This window comes from Bombyx mandarina, chromosome 17, assembly GCF_030267445.1.
Source record: "Bombyx mandarina strain Sakado chromosome 17, ASM3026744v2".
In the NCBI taxonomy this organism is placed as follows: domain Eukaryota; kingdom Metazoa; phylum Arthropoda; class Insecta; order Lepidoptera; family Bombycidae; genus Bombyx; species Bombyx mandarina.
Genome location: NC_143223.1, coordinates 8,787,804 through 8,801,165, shown reverse-complemented (window position 1 = coordinate 8,801,165; position 13,362 = coordinate 8,787,804). Strand labels below are relative to the sequence as shown.

The window sequence follows — 13,362 nt, the reverse complement described above, 5'->3', positions numbered from 1 at the left end:
ATTTTTTTATTGCTTAGATGGCTGGATGACCTATCGGCCCACCTGGTGTTAAGTGGTTACCAAAGCCCATAGATACTTACAACGTAAATGCCTCCACTTACCTTGTGACATGAGTTCTCAGATTTTACAGAAGGCTGCCCTACCTTTCAAAGCGAAACGTATTAATGCTTCGCGGCAGAAATAGGCAGGGTGGTGGTACCTACCCGTGCGGTCTTACACGACTTATTACGCAAATTAAATTGTTTGCGCTTTTATTTTTTATGCACTATGTTATTCCTTTACCGTGGAAGTCATTCGTGAATATTTGTAAAGTCCGTATTAGAAAAATTAATACCAGCGGGATTCGAAACCCAGCACAGTCGCATCGCTCAATCCGAATGCACTGGGCGTCTTAGCCTTTTAGGCCACGACGACTTCCTAAGTGATATCAATATATCCATTTCATACATTTAGTGGTAATCATATCGGAGCGTGATTTGCAGTTGTCGAAAAGTATCTCATCGATCAGATTACATATTTTCGTTGTGAAAGTAATTCATTTGTCAAAATTCAGCTTAGAACAACATTACGTTGAAAATCTTAACATCATTGTAAATATGCTCATGCTTGTTCTGTGTAATTGAGGCTTCAATCGAGTCTTTTATCGAGACTTTTCACTATATGCTAGATGACAATAATTATCAAAATTCAATCCAAAAACTAACTCTCAATAAATGAATTCAATGTATTTAAATTTACATAAGAGAAACATTCATGCAACATTCTATGAGTTGCAACATTTTACAGAGTACTAAACGCGTTTATACGATGCAAATTGGAGGAGCTAAATCTAATAGCAACTTGTTTCTATAACAGTATTGTTCAACTAATGAACATATTGTTCTTTTAGTAGGGATGTCCAAAGTTTTAAAATTAAATGTTGTTGTCACACTTGAATTATGGTTTTACTTTTAATTTTAATTTTTTATTTCCAACGCTTCGAACAATTTACAGTTATCGTGTTGGCCACGGATGGCTGACGGTCGAAGTAACAGTAAAACTGGTTTTTATTGTTGTTTTAATTCACGTAAACCAAAGGAGCGTTATTCAATACCCGCTAAATTCCAGACCAGACAGTTGTTATTTTGTCAATTTATGCTGACAGTAGAATTTTCAAACTGTGAATTATTTCGCCGAATGAGTCAATATGAAAACGTCAGAATTTAGCATAAAAATATATTCGTGTCAATTTTTTTATTCAAAAAGCTAATTTTTAATGTTGATTTAAAAAAGAAATGAGTAAATTGAATTGACGACGACAATGAAAAAGAAATAAGCTAAGCCTTTTTCAAGCGATATTCCGTCATACATTTGGCAATTTATTTATTTACATTTATACATATAAATAGTAATGTGAATACATAAAAATAAACCAAATTCCAGAGCTATATAAAATATATATATCTATATAAAAAGAGTGATGTGTGATTAACTCGCAATGTATCACAATTATATTCGGCAATCGCGTTGGACCCACAACTTTGAGGGTACAACGAAGGCGTTCGTCTGTAATGTTTGCTTTAGATTACGCGTTCATCAACACGAATTTTTTGTGCGTTGTATTATACAAAACGATAATTAACTATTCATATAAATAATTATTATTTATACACGAATATTCGTCCGCTGGTTAAAATTCGACGATTATAACGGCCGATACAAAATGTATTAAATTTTCTCTGTTGTTTTGTCGTTGACATTTTTCTTTCCTTTTTTGTTGGCAGCGCTAAAGTTTCTAAACAGATAAAAACTATTTATACATAGCTGATGTACATACATTGCCCAAGTCGACTTCATAGATAACTAATATGTATTTGAGACTCGACTTTTACATAATACTAGCGACCCGCCCTCGCTTCGCTTCGGAAACATTAAAACACACATGAAACCAAAAAAATAAAATTAAAAAAATTATAAAAAAAAGTAGCCTATGTTCATCAGGGACAATGTCGGCTTCTAATGGAAAAATAATTTTTCAAATCGGTCCAGTAGTTTCGGAGCCTATTCGAAACAAACAAACAAACAAATCTTTCCTCTTTATAATATTAGTATAGATACATGTTTAATAATTTTTCTAAACAGTTAAATGTTTCTTTTATTAGTTTCGTTTTAAAAAAATTAATCTACATATATTATTTCAAAATATTCGGAACATATTCCTTTTTATTTTTTTAAGGGATTTTATGACCTGGTTAATAAGACCTTTAGGTCAAGTCTTATTTTAATTTTTAATCTTATCTTTATGAAAAATGATAATATGGAGTGAAATGAAATGAAATAAAATGAAATGAAATGAAGATGATTAGTTTGAGACATTAATCAACTTGGATGAAATTAAAAGAAATGAGATAAGATGAGATGAGATGATATGGGATGAAATATAATCTTAATAAAATGGTGGTCCTTGACTGAGATTTTTTCAGTGGACTTTTTGGAGGTACCCGAGCAGTTAGGTCCAGCGGCTTTGTTTCATTTTCCCACATTTGTGCACTTTCACAGATATTAAACAGTTAATAAACCACCATTATTACACATTTAAACCTGAAGATAGACTAAATAGACAAAATAAAACAAATCACACAACTTCACTCCTCGCGTTCCCGCCAAAAAGTCGGAACATATTCCTTGGAGTAATCGTACGCAGATACTAAAAAAAATATTTGCTATTCAATTTCTTAAGTAACAGTATAGTAATTTATACTAATATATAAATCTACAGTGGTTTTTACGGATGTTCCGTTATAACTACTGAACCATGCATTCGATTGACTTGAAATTTAGTATCCACGTAGAAAATACATGTACTTAATGGATAGGATAATATTTATATGAGTGTTGGACTCTCTACACCAGTTGCGGGGGCGTTAAGGATGAGAATCTTTGTGGGGGGTGAGAAATAATAATGTTAATTTTAAATGCCCAGTATCAAAAAAGAATAAGATAAAAAAGAAGTGAAATTATTTAATCATACAACATTATTTCCAGTTCATTCCAAGAGTATCTACTGTGTTCTGAGCAGACAGTTCTGAAGGCTTGCGGAGATGAGGCTGCCTTGTTCACCAGCGAATTCCTGAAAAGCATGGCATCGAATATCATTAAGGTATGTACAGGAAATTCAATCGTTTTAAAACTAATTTATACGTGAAGCGGTTGAACAAGCGACTTAGATATCGCAGTCCTTCTGTAGAATAACATTTGTCTATATTTTCATTCGTAGACTAGTAGCCTCGTGATGATAAACTGCTTTTTCTACTTTTTAAATTAATAATTCTTAGATAATTTTTTTATTAGTCATATTTTTTTTAAATATTGATGTTGAATGATGATGATGATGAAATGTTAACGAGGTTACGGCCCACCTAGTGTTAAGTTACCGGAGCCCATATATACATCAATGTCGCAAATGCCGCCGCCCATCTTGTGACATAAGTTCTAAGTCTCAGTTCTGTAGTACAACGGCTTGACCTTTCAAACCGAAACGACCTAACATTACTGTTTCACGACAGATTCAGTACTTAGCACTTAGTCAGTTTAAAGGTCATCGTGGCCTAAAAGATAAAACGTCCGGTGCATTCGTGTCGAGCGATGCAACGGTATTCGAATCCCGCAAGCGGGTACCAATTTTTCTAATGAAATGCGTACTTAACAAATGCTCACGATTGACTTCCACGGTGAAGAATAAAAATGGAACCCGCAAAATTATAATTTGCGTAATTACTGCGTGGAAGAACCTCTTGTGTGTGTTCGTATGGGTAGGCACTACCACCTGGCTATTTCTGTGGAGCACGTCCACCCATCTAAGCAATCTATATCTATACTAATATTATAAAGAGGAAAGATTTGTTTGTTTGTTTGTTTCGAATAGGCTCCGAAACTACTGGACCGATTTGAAAAATTCTTTTTCCATTAGAAGCCGACATTGTCCCAGATGAACATAGGCTACTTTTAAAAAAAAAAAAAAATATTTAATTTTTTTGGTTTCATGTGTGTTTTAATGTTTCCAAAGCGAAGCGAGGGCGGGTCGCTAGTAAAAAATAAAATAATAAAAAAACCTACTCCTGCAGGCTCACAATACTCACCATACGACCACTATAAATCTTGGTATTGATTCTCATCTCAATTAGATTTGTCCGATGTTACTTACCACTGCTGTTAACTAATTGGGTAGAGTGCGATTCCGAAACTCGTAAGAAGCGTACTTACTACAGTCGAATAACACAAAGACGCATTTGACAAAATAAAAGTTTCGCGGATAACGGTGGCCCTATTTTTCCTGGACTTCCAAAACTTTATCATTTCTTTGATAAGAATAAACATTCCGACGTCGAAAGCAAGTAATGTTACTTAGAATCTTTAGTTCGCTTCGTGTCTCAAAACTATTCTTAAAAAAACGTCAAAATGTAATTCTTCAACATTTTTGATTCCAAAAGTGAAACACGAGAATATATCTCGTTCATAATTTGTTTATTATTAACTTTTACTGTTGGTCGGACCTCTTGTGAGTCCGCACGGGTAGGTACCACCGCCCCGCCTATTTCTGCCGTGAAGCAGTAATGAGTTTCGGTTTGAAAGGTGGGGCAGCCGCAATATAATAAAAATGAAAATACTTTATTTTCAGAATTTTTGCTTCGAATATCGGGGACAGGAATGCGGCTTGGCAGGTAAAGCCTCTCTTAATACACATAGCGTTATTTTGTTCGGTGTTGCCGCCTTAGCGCATTTAACACTGAACGCTGGCAACCTAGTGCCCGCGTAATTCACCACGAATAGTTGCCAGGAAATTAAATTATTGCACGAGGTTCTTGATGTGGAAGCGTGGTTCTAAACGAGCATATCGGACGGTTGAATGCTCACTCGACTGTGTAGTTAATAGTGCGGATGGATGTTTACAGTTCCTCGGTTCGAAGCCTTATTTTATAAGTTAAACTTATATTTCGTTTTTCATTACGTATTGATTTTATTAATCTAACTGTATATTGTATTTATGAAATTCGTTTTGTTGATCATTAAAATAAAAAAATATCGTTATTGTTACTTGTTGTATTGTAAACTTTTATTTAAAACAAAAATTTGGTTACATTTCAAATTGAACAGCAATAATGTTTCTAGTCTAATTTAAATCTCGGTTAATACGTAAATAATTTTAATGCGAAAGACATTTTTAAATTTTTAAATACGGAAACACACAGTTAATAAAAGTTAGTTTATTTTAATTTATTAGTTCTAATGTAACATTCGAAACAGAATCAAGTAGTAAAAAAGAAAACTGTGCAAGTTATATGTATGTATATCAACGTAGTACGGTATTGTTCGAACTCAAATGTTTGCAACGAAAAATATTATTTTTGCTTTGATAATTATAAATTAGGTAATTATGATATTTTTTTATCAAAATTGTTGCTTAAATTACACATACACATATATGTATAAGTATATGCTTTTTTATAAAACTAATGGATGAGGTAAACGATCACGTGTCTGGTAAATCATATCAGCAGTCAAAAGGGATTTCCGGTGTCGTAATATTAACTTGAGACCGCGAACAAAATTAATTGATTAGAAATTTTATTAATTATGATTTATTTTTAGCACGGAAGTCAAATAATTATAATAATACTATTTTATAAAAGTTTTGAATAGCTATAATATATTTTTTTAAATTCAAAGTTACGACTCGTGTCAAATGAGAATTAATATATTTGAAGGAAATACAAACAAAAAAAACGATTGTAGAAACAACGCCGACGCAATATAGAAAATGCATAAACCCGTGAGTCGATTGAAAATATTTAAAAGAGGTTCAATAATAATTGTATATTTTATAATTTTGGCTATTAAAAAACCATGTTGCAATTGTTTATGTTTTACGTTACGTGTCAGATAATGCTGTGATATACATATCGACGCTTGAAAGGCAAACGTGACTAAGCGACAATGCGTGAACTTTACAGTAGACTAATTTAAAGTTGAAATATCTGAAAAAAATCTATTTTAACGGATCTAGCTGTAGGATTGAAATCATTTTAATAGACCTAGAAATATATATTTTTTGCGCATCGAATATGGTTATTGCCTATCATTTATGTATAAAGCAGTTATTGTTGCTTAGTTACGTTTGCCTTTCAAGCGTCGATATGTACCTAACAAATGATTTTGTTTTGGCTGAGTAATCTTGTTAGGGCAGATCTTAGCAAGTTCTCTCAGGCTGAACATTGTGAGCTCGACCATCAGTCAAGGTGAAGAAGCTTCTCGAGGCTATCGGCTGATAAAAAACCTGAGTAATGTAACGTACAATGAAGAATGGTGTTTATTTAAATAAATCACAAAAAAACATGAAAACTTACGCAATATGGCACGACGCAGTTTTGTATTTATCCAGCGATTCTTCTAGATTGTATTTATAAGTTGAGGTTTGTACTTTTACGTAAGGAATGTATGAAAAGACATTAAAATAAATAAAAAATCATACTGTAAAAATGTATCACTAATTGAGGCCGTTAACGCAAAAGTGGCCTAACCCACAATTCATATTCGTGCTTATGTATTGCAATTTATTTAAAACATAATAAATATTGATGCAAAATCGGCCTATCCCTAGTTTCATCCATAGATAACAGATGACTTTGTAAACATCATTTTAGCGCGAATTTCTTTTACCTACGAAGTATTGTAATGGTAAATTTGAACCTTACTATCTCCATACTAACTATGATAAGCTAAGGCCAATTTTGCGCTGCCGACCTCAATTTTAATGTTACCAACATTTTTTTTTTTTTTAGTAATTACGAGAAAATTAAAACAGAAGTATGTTTGTAATTGCGGAATTTTGTTCAGTAGATGCCGTTTGAAAATGTTAATCTTTTCTTTATTTATTGTAAATATCATTATATATTTGCTAAGCTCAGAACACCCTGTGATAGATCGTAGGAAACAAGTTGTTATATATAATGTAGGTAACAAAATAATGCACAGTTTTATATCTTAGTGTACATATGTATAAATATTAAATTGAATCATAACATAATAATTAATGAAAATGAATATAACAAGTATTTTACTGGTGGTGGTAGAACGTCTTGTGAGTCCGCTCAGATAGTTCCCACCATCCTGCCTATTTCTGCCGTCATGCAGTAATGCGTTTCGGTCTGAATGGTAGTCGTTGTACTGTAAAAACTGAGACCTTAGAACTCATGTCTCAAGTTGGGTGGCGGCATTTACGTTGTAGATCTCCCTGGACTCTGGTAACCACTTAACACCAAGTGGACCGTGAGTACATCCACCCATCTAAGCAATAAAAATTTGGATGTGTCAAATAATTTAGTATTGAAAATTTTAAATTTTAACGCGCACTTTTATTTCGAAAAGCAGTCAGTTTGATTATGAAATCTTTTTTTCCGGTAGTTATTACACATCGACAATTTTTTTTTTTTGCAAATTATTATTTATTATTAAATGCACTTGTATTAATCTATGCACTGGATTTTTATATTGTAAGTGATTTGTAAATAATCTATAATATATTAAATAATATTATATTAATATCTTATCCGTTCCGTATTAATTAGAAAAACTTGTAAAAGACGCAGTCTTTAGAGATTACGAAAAATAAAATAATCTGAAATCATTAAATTGAGTTTTTATTTATAATAAATCTCATCTCCTTCTAACCTGATGCAGCAGATAAATATCAGGGGTGAAGAAAGGCCATTTGATTTGAACAACATTTTTGCAACATTACAGGAGAGCTATTTAAAGATTATAATTTGGAAAAATATCGTAACAAAAAAAATCTTCAGCTATTAGAATGGGGTAAACTTAATTGAAGTTCAATTAAAAACATCGAATTGTTGATGATGACTAAATAAAAATTACATTAAATTACAAAAATAAATGTCGCGTATTAAGCGAGATGTGAGAGCGCTTAAACCAAATGGCCTTTCACCCCTCGATATATTATATATTTTAAGATTGTAAAACAGCTGATGATCACATGGAGTATTGTAGTCATTTAACTTATACATTTTGTGAAGTCAATTAAGGTGTGTTGTGAGCCCGCGCGGACTAACATTGTCTATCGCAATGCGTCGCGTTATGGTTTGAAAGAAAAAAGGCTAGGATCCCAATTCAATTGTGAATTTTCACTGGTGGTAGGACCTCTTGGGAGTCCGCACGGGTAGGTACCACCACCCCGCCTATTTCCGCCGTGAAGCAATAACGCGTTTCGGTTCGAAGGGTGGAGTAGCCGTTGTAACTATACTGAGAGACCTTAGAACTTATATCTCAAGGTGGGTGGCGCATGCCGAGCGTCTTGTTCAGCACCTGGAGAACATTGGGCTGATCTCGCGTCCAACCAATATGGCTTCCGGAGAGGTCGGTCGACCGTGGACGCGGTCTTACGGGTCCGCGATCTTTCCGACCAGGCGTGCTCTGGGGGAGGTGTACTGTTGGCTATGTCGATTGATATTGCCAACGCCTTCAACACGATCCCCTGGAGCACGATCGTGGAGTCATTACGGTTTCACCGCGTCCCCACCGGTCTCCGTAATCTGATTGAGGATTATCTCTCAGGGCGGGCGGTGATCTTCCCCGAGCGGAGTGGATGGGGACGAAAAACAGTGTCGCGTGGGGTTCCACAAGGGTCGGTACTGGGTCCACTCCTTTGGAATATAGGCTTTGACTGGGTCCTCCGCGGGGCTAACCTGCCTGGCGTCAAGTGGTTTGCTACGCTGACGACACGCTGGTGACGGCTCGCGGAGACGACTACCGGTCAGCAGCCGTCCTGGTTGTGGCTGCAGTGGCAACTGTGGTAAGACGAATAAAGAGACTCGGCCTCGAGGTGGCCCTCCAAAAATCCGAAGCAGTGTGCTTCCACTCAGCTCGGAAAGTGCCACCTCAAGGCGCGAATCTCGTAGTCGGGGGTGTCACCATTGCTGTCCAGCCGAAGCTCAAGTATTTGGGCCTTGTGCTGGAAAGCAAATGGAGATTCGACCACCATTTTAAAGCGCTGGTTCCGAGGCTCATGGGGGCGGCAGGTGCGCTGACCCGTCTTCTTCCCAACGTCGGAGGATGCAACGCCGGTACTCGGCGACTGTACCTTGGGGTGGTGCGCAGTATGGCCCTGTACGGTGCTCCCGTGTGGTCGCCCGCACTCTCCGCGAGAAACACGGCTCTGCTGCTCAGAGCTCAGCGGGCGCTCGTGGTGAGGGTCATCAGGGGGTACCGCACCATCTCTCAAGATGTGGCCTGCGCTCTCGCCGGATCCCTACTCTGGGACCTCGAGGCCGAAATCTTGGCTGCGGTATATCGGCGTAAGGCGCAGGCCTTGAGTCGGGGACGGTCGCCCGGCCCGTCGGCTGTCGGTCGGTGGAAGCGTGCTGCGCGTCATGTAGCATACGCTAAGTGGAGAGAGCGATTGCTGAAGGAACTTGGCCAAACTTCGGCCACGCTGGAGGCATGGTCGGATCGGCGTCACGGCGTACTCTCCTTTCACCTTGCGCAGGTCCTCTCGGGACATGGCTATTTCGGGAGGTACCTGTGGAAGGTCTGCAGGAGAGAGCCACATCTGGGCTGCCACCAGTGTGGGCACCTGGACGATGACGCGCAGCACGCGCTCGAAACGTGCCCGCGTTGGGAGCACTCGCGGCGAGATCTCGTCGCGGTGCTGGGGAGAAACCTCTCCCTGCGGGCTGTCGTTGCCCGCATGTTAGAGGATCAGGGCTCGTGGGAGGCCATGGCCAGGTTTTGTGACCTGGTAATGGCGTCCCGTGAGGCTGAGCGTGAAAGGGAGTGGGATCCCTCTTCAGCACCTCAGCGCAGAAGGCGGGATGGCCGGCGCGGGCGTGAAGCTCCCGCTCAGCCCCCGTAGGGACTATCAGGTGGCGGGTGCGGGGGCGCCCGGTACTCCACTGTCGGTCCGGTGGTGGGGCGGTGCAAGGTGGCTCCTGTGCGCCGCCCACGGTGTATCTCCCGAAATGACGTCCTTCGGGATTTTCCCGGAGATGAAATCCCGTCTTATTATCAGGACAGGTACCGGCGAAGGCGGACTTTCGGCGCGCACTGCGGTACCGTAGGTCTGGTGTAGCCGGTGTGGTGGAACTCGATGGGGTTTAGTCGGTAGTCGTTCTGCGGGGCAAGTGCTTCGCGCGCCTTTTTCAAGGCGTAGTCTCTTGCGAGGAATTCGCGGAGGTGGAGGACCTTCTCGTCCCCCTCTTCCTCTCAGAAGGCGCCGGAGTCCGACATAACCCGGTTCGTTACCCCCCCGGACCGGGTATCCGTAAATGGATTCCCCAGCGTTAAAAAAAATATAAAAAATTTGGTCTTACGGTACACAGGGATCTGGTAACAGGTAACAGGGTAATAGATAAAAACGTCGATCGATTTAAATAAACTTTTCCGCATACCATACAGAGCTATGCAAACACGAGCATCAGAGTGCATCAGATGTTGGAAAAAAAAACTCGGTCAGACCTCACCGTAAAGTTTTCGTTTGAAAGTTGCGAATAAAAAAAGAAAGAAAAAGAACCGCGTCCGAATTTTTCCTACCTCTTTGTTTTGTGACCTTTTCGAGGGATTTTCATTCGTGCAACTTCATACAAAAGTGAAAATTCTCGATGAAGCTGTAGCGACAAAAAGAAAACCGTAAAAGTACTTTTAATTGTGTCTACGACCTCGAAACCCCAGGAAAATATTGTATTTATGTACTTTTATATTTATTCGGGCATATTAATCAGTTTAACTGTAATTGAGAAAAAATCACGCACGGAATGCCCCCAATTTAACATTCCCTGTGTTATGGGTACCAGATACTGGCATACATACTTATATATGTTTGTTCCAGTAACCACTTAACACCAGGTGGGCTGTGAGCTCGTCCACACATCTAGGCAATAAAAAAAAAAAGAACTTAAACTAATATTATAAAGCTGAAGAGTTTGTTTGTTTGTTTGAACGCACTAATCTCTGGAACTACTGGTCCGATTTGAAAAATTATTTCAGTGTTAAGTAGCCCATTTATCAAGGAAGTCTATAGGCTGTAACATCACGCTGAGACCAATAGAAACGGAGCGCCAATAAATAATGTTTCAAAATCGTTTTTTTTTTCCTTTTTGAGAGCTTTCGCTGCGTGCGCTGCGGAAACGGTTAAAGTTTCGCTAAAATGATGTATGACAGTATTGTTCTCCTTTAAAAGATCTAAAAAAAAGTCCGCGACAGCATATGTTAAGGGTGGTTCACTATAACGTTTTTTATGCTAACCAAATTTGTTCTAAAATAAAGCATTATTTGTGAAAGTGTTTTTATGAAGATGATATTAATCCCATCTAAATAAATTCGTTATTCATTACAAGTATTTAATTTTAAAGAAATTTACCTACACTTGATTTTAATGAGTATCTCGCTATGAGTATTTTAATGAGTATGAGAAGATATCGCAGTTTTAAAATAACATCGTAGCAAAAATAATGATCAAGCGCGTAATATTGATGTACAAGGCGCCGACCGGCCGGTGCGCGGCGCCACAGAATAAGAACAATAACAAGAAACACCCAAATCACTTCAAGATAGGCTCTAAAAATTATAGATTTTTGTGGATTTCTCCAGGATGCCATCATCAGATCTTGATGATTACAGGACAATTCGGGAAGTCTACCCTTTCAAACAAAAAACAGAAAAAAGAATTATAATTATCAGAATCGGTTCAAGCATTCTCGAGAAATCGGTGAACATACATAGATAAAAAATGGTGGTCGAATGGATAGCCTCCTCTTTTGAAGTCAGTTAAAAATCGTGATTTTGGTACCTTAAATAGCTTCTTAACATTCTATTATTCAAAAATATTTTCATTTTCTACGTAAATGAAGTCGCGGGTAAAATTTAGCGTTATGCCAAAGTAACTTTTACACGCGGACGGAGTCGCGGGCAAAAGCTAGTCCATAATAAACACCCAGACAAAGAGCAAATAAACCTGTTCATCACACGAATGTTTGCCCGATGTGGGAATCGAAACCACGACCCTCGGTGCAACAGTTCTAGGTGCTATTGCACTATCGATGAATACTTCAGGTATGTGTAAGTCGTTTATGAGTCACGATTCTTGAAAAGCCGCACTTTCCGCAACTCAACATGAAATTGCTTGGTTAAGTTAAAAAAATCGGTTGTCTGTAAAGTCGGTTTACTGGCGATAGTTGAACGTAACAACGTCATAAGAAAATACTGATGGAATGGTTTCATTTTTCAAAAGAAAATTTTAATTTTATTTGTTTGATAAATATTTTGTATGGACAATTCACACCACATTCACTTTTCACTGAACTTCATACTTGACGAAAACATGTAAATGTATTATTGTAAAGCCAGCAGCAGGGTAGTAGCCAGCAAGTGGATAGTTTGTCTACGACTCAAGCAAGTGAATCCGACTCCAAAAAGGCCTGCCACAGGCCCCACAACTCACGGTAGCTCACCGACAAGCACACCGTCAATTTGCTCGCACCCATCTTGATTGGGAGGTTGAGCAATGGAGGCACGTCCTGTTCTCCGAGGAGAGCAGGATGTGTTTACACGATAGTGACCGAAGAGGTCAGGTCTACAGGCAGCCTGGGGATTGATTTGCGCAGTGCTGTTTCACTGAAACAGTGGTTTATGGGGTGGCTCTTGTATGATGTGGGCCGGCATTTCCTTGGACCGTAAAACCGAGCTTGTTTTCGTGTCTGGCGGGGGACGAGGAGGCAGTCTAACTTCGGACCGGTACATTTCCGATATTCTGCTGGAACATGTCGTTCCCTGTGCGGGATATATCGGTGATGACTTCCTCCTTATGCACGATAACGCTCGTTGTCACACCGACCGTGTAACAATTAAATAACTCAAAGAAGTCGGTATCGCCACATTGGACTGGCCAGCGCTCAGCCCTGACTTGAATCCCACTAAACACGCGTGGAATGAACTGAAGAGGAAGGTTCGTGCCAGAACTTCTGCTCCTTCATGTCGGAATAAGCTGATATCGGCGTTGATTGAGGAGTGGGAAGGTATCCCACAAGAATCAATTCAGAAGCTGATCAGGTCTATGAATTATCGTCTTCGAGCTGTTAATAGGGCGAGGGGAGGGAACACAGACTACTGATACTTAATTTTAAGGCTAAATAATTTTTTTTTAAATTTTATTGTTGTTTTATTCATTCATTATTTTTCCATATTTCCTTACTTTCCTACCTCCTTCACTTAATCCGAGATAGCTCCTTAACTTTTGGCTCGATTTGAATGAATTTGGTATCAATTTAAAGTTGACAGTTGAACCTTTAAAGTGATGTAATTTTTATGATAATTAAA

The 13,362-nt window shown here is 38.5% G+C and overlaps 2 protein-coding genes across 3 annotated transcripts in view; both read left to right on the top strand.

The window, feature by feature from the left end:
- The window catches only part of LOC114240684 (uncharacterized), a 46,780-nt gene extending 41,447 nt beyond the window's left edge, over positions 1-5,333 (top strand). The window contains exons 4-5 of one of the 2 annotated variants that reach the window (XM_028171320.2): positions 3,025-3,139; positions 4,658-5,333. In XM_028171320.2, coding sequence (XP_028027121.2) covers positions 3,025-3,139; positions 4,658-4,795 — 253 coding nt within the window. In that variant the 3' untranslated portion in view covers positions 4,796-5,333. The remainder of the gene's footprint in view (positions 1-3,024; positions 3,140-4,657) is intronic. The other variant, XM_089734528.1, reaches the window with a different exon arrangement.
- Positions 5,334-8,749: 3,416 nt separating this feature from the next.
- Positions 8,750-13,156, top strand: LOC149501134 (uncharacterized). The gene is made up of 2 exons (XM_089734462.1): positions 8,750-9,665; positions 12,906-13,156. Exons 1-2 carry the CDS (start codon positions 9,059-9,061, stop codon positions 13,154-13,156), a joined length of 858 nt encoding a protein of 285 aa, XP_089590588.1. The 5' UTR covers positions 8,750-9,058.
- Positions 13,157-13,362: the final 206 nt, after the last annotated feature.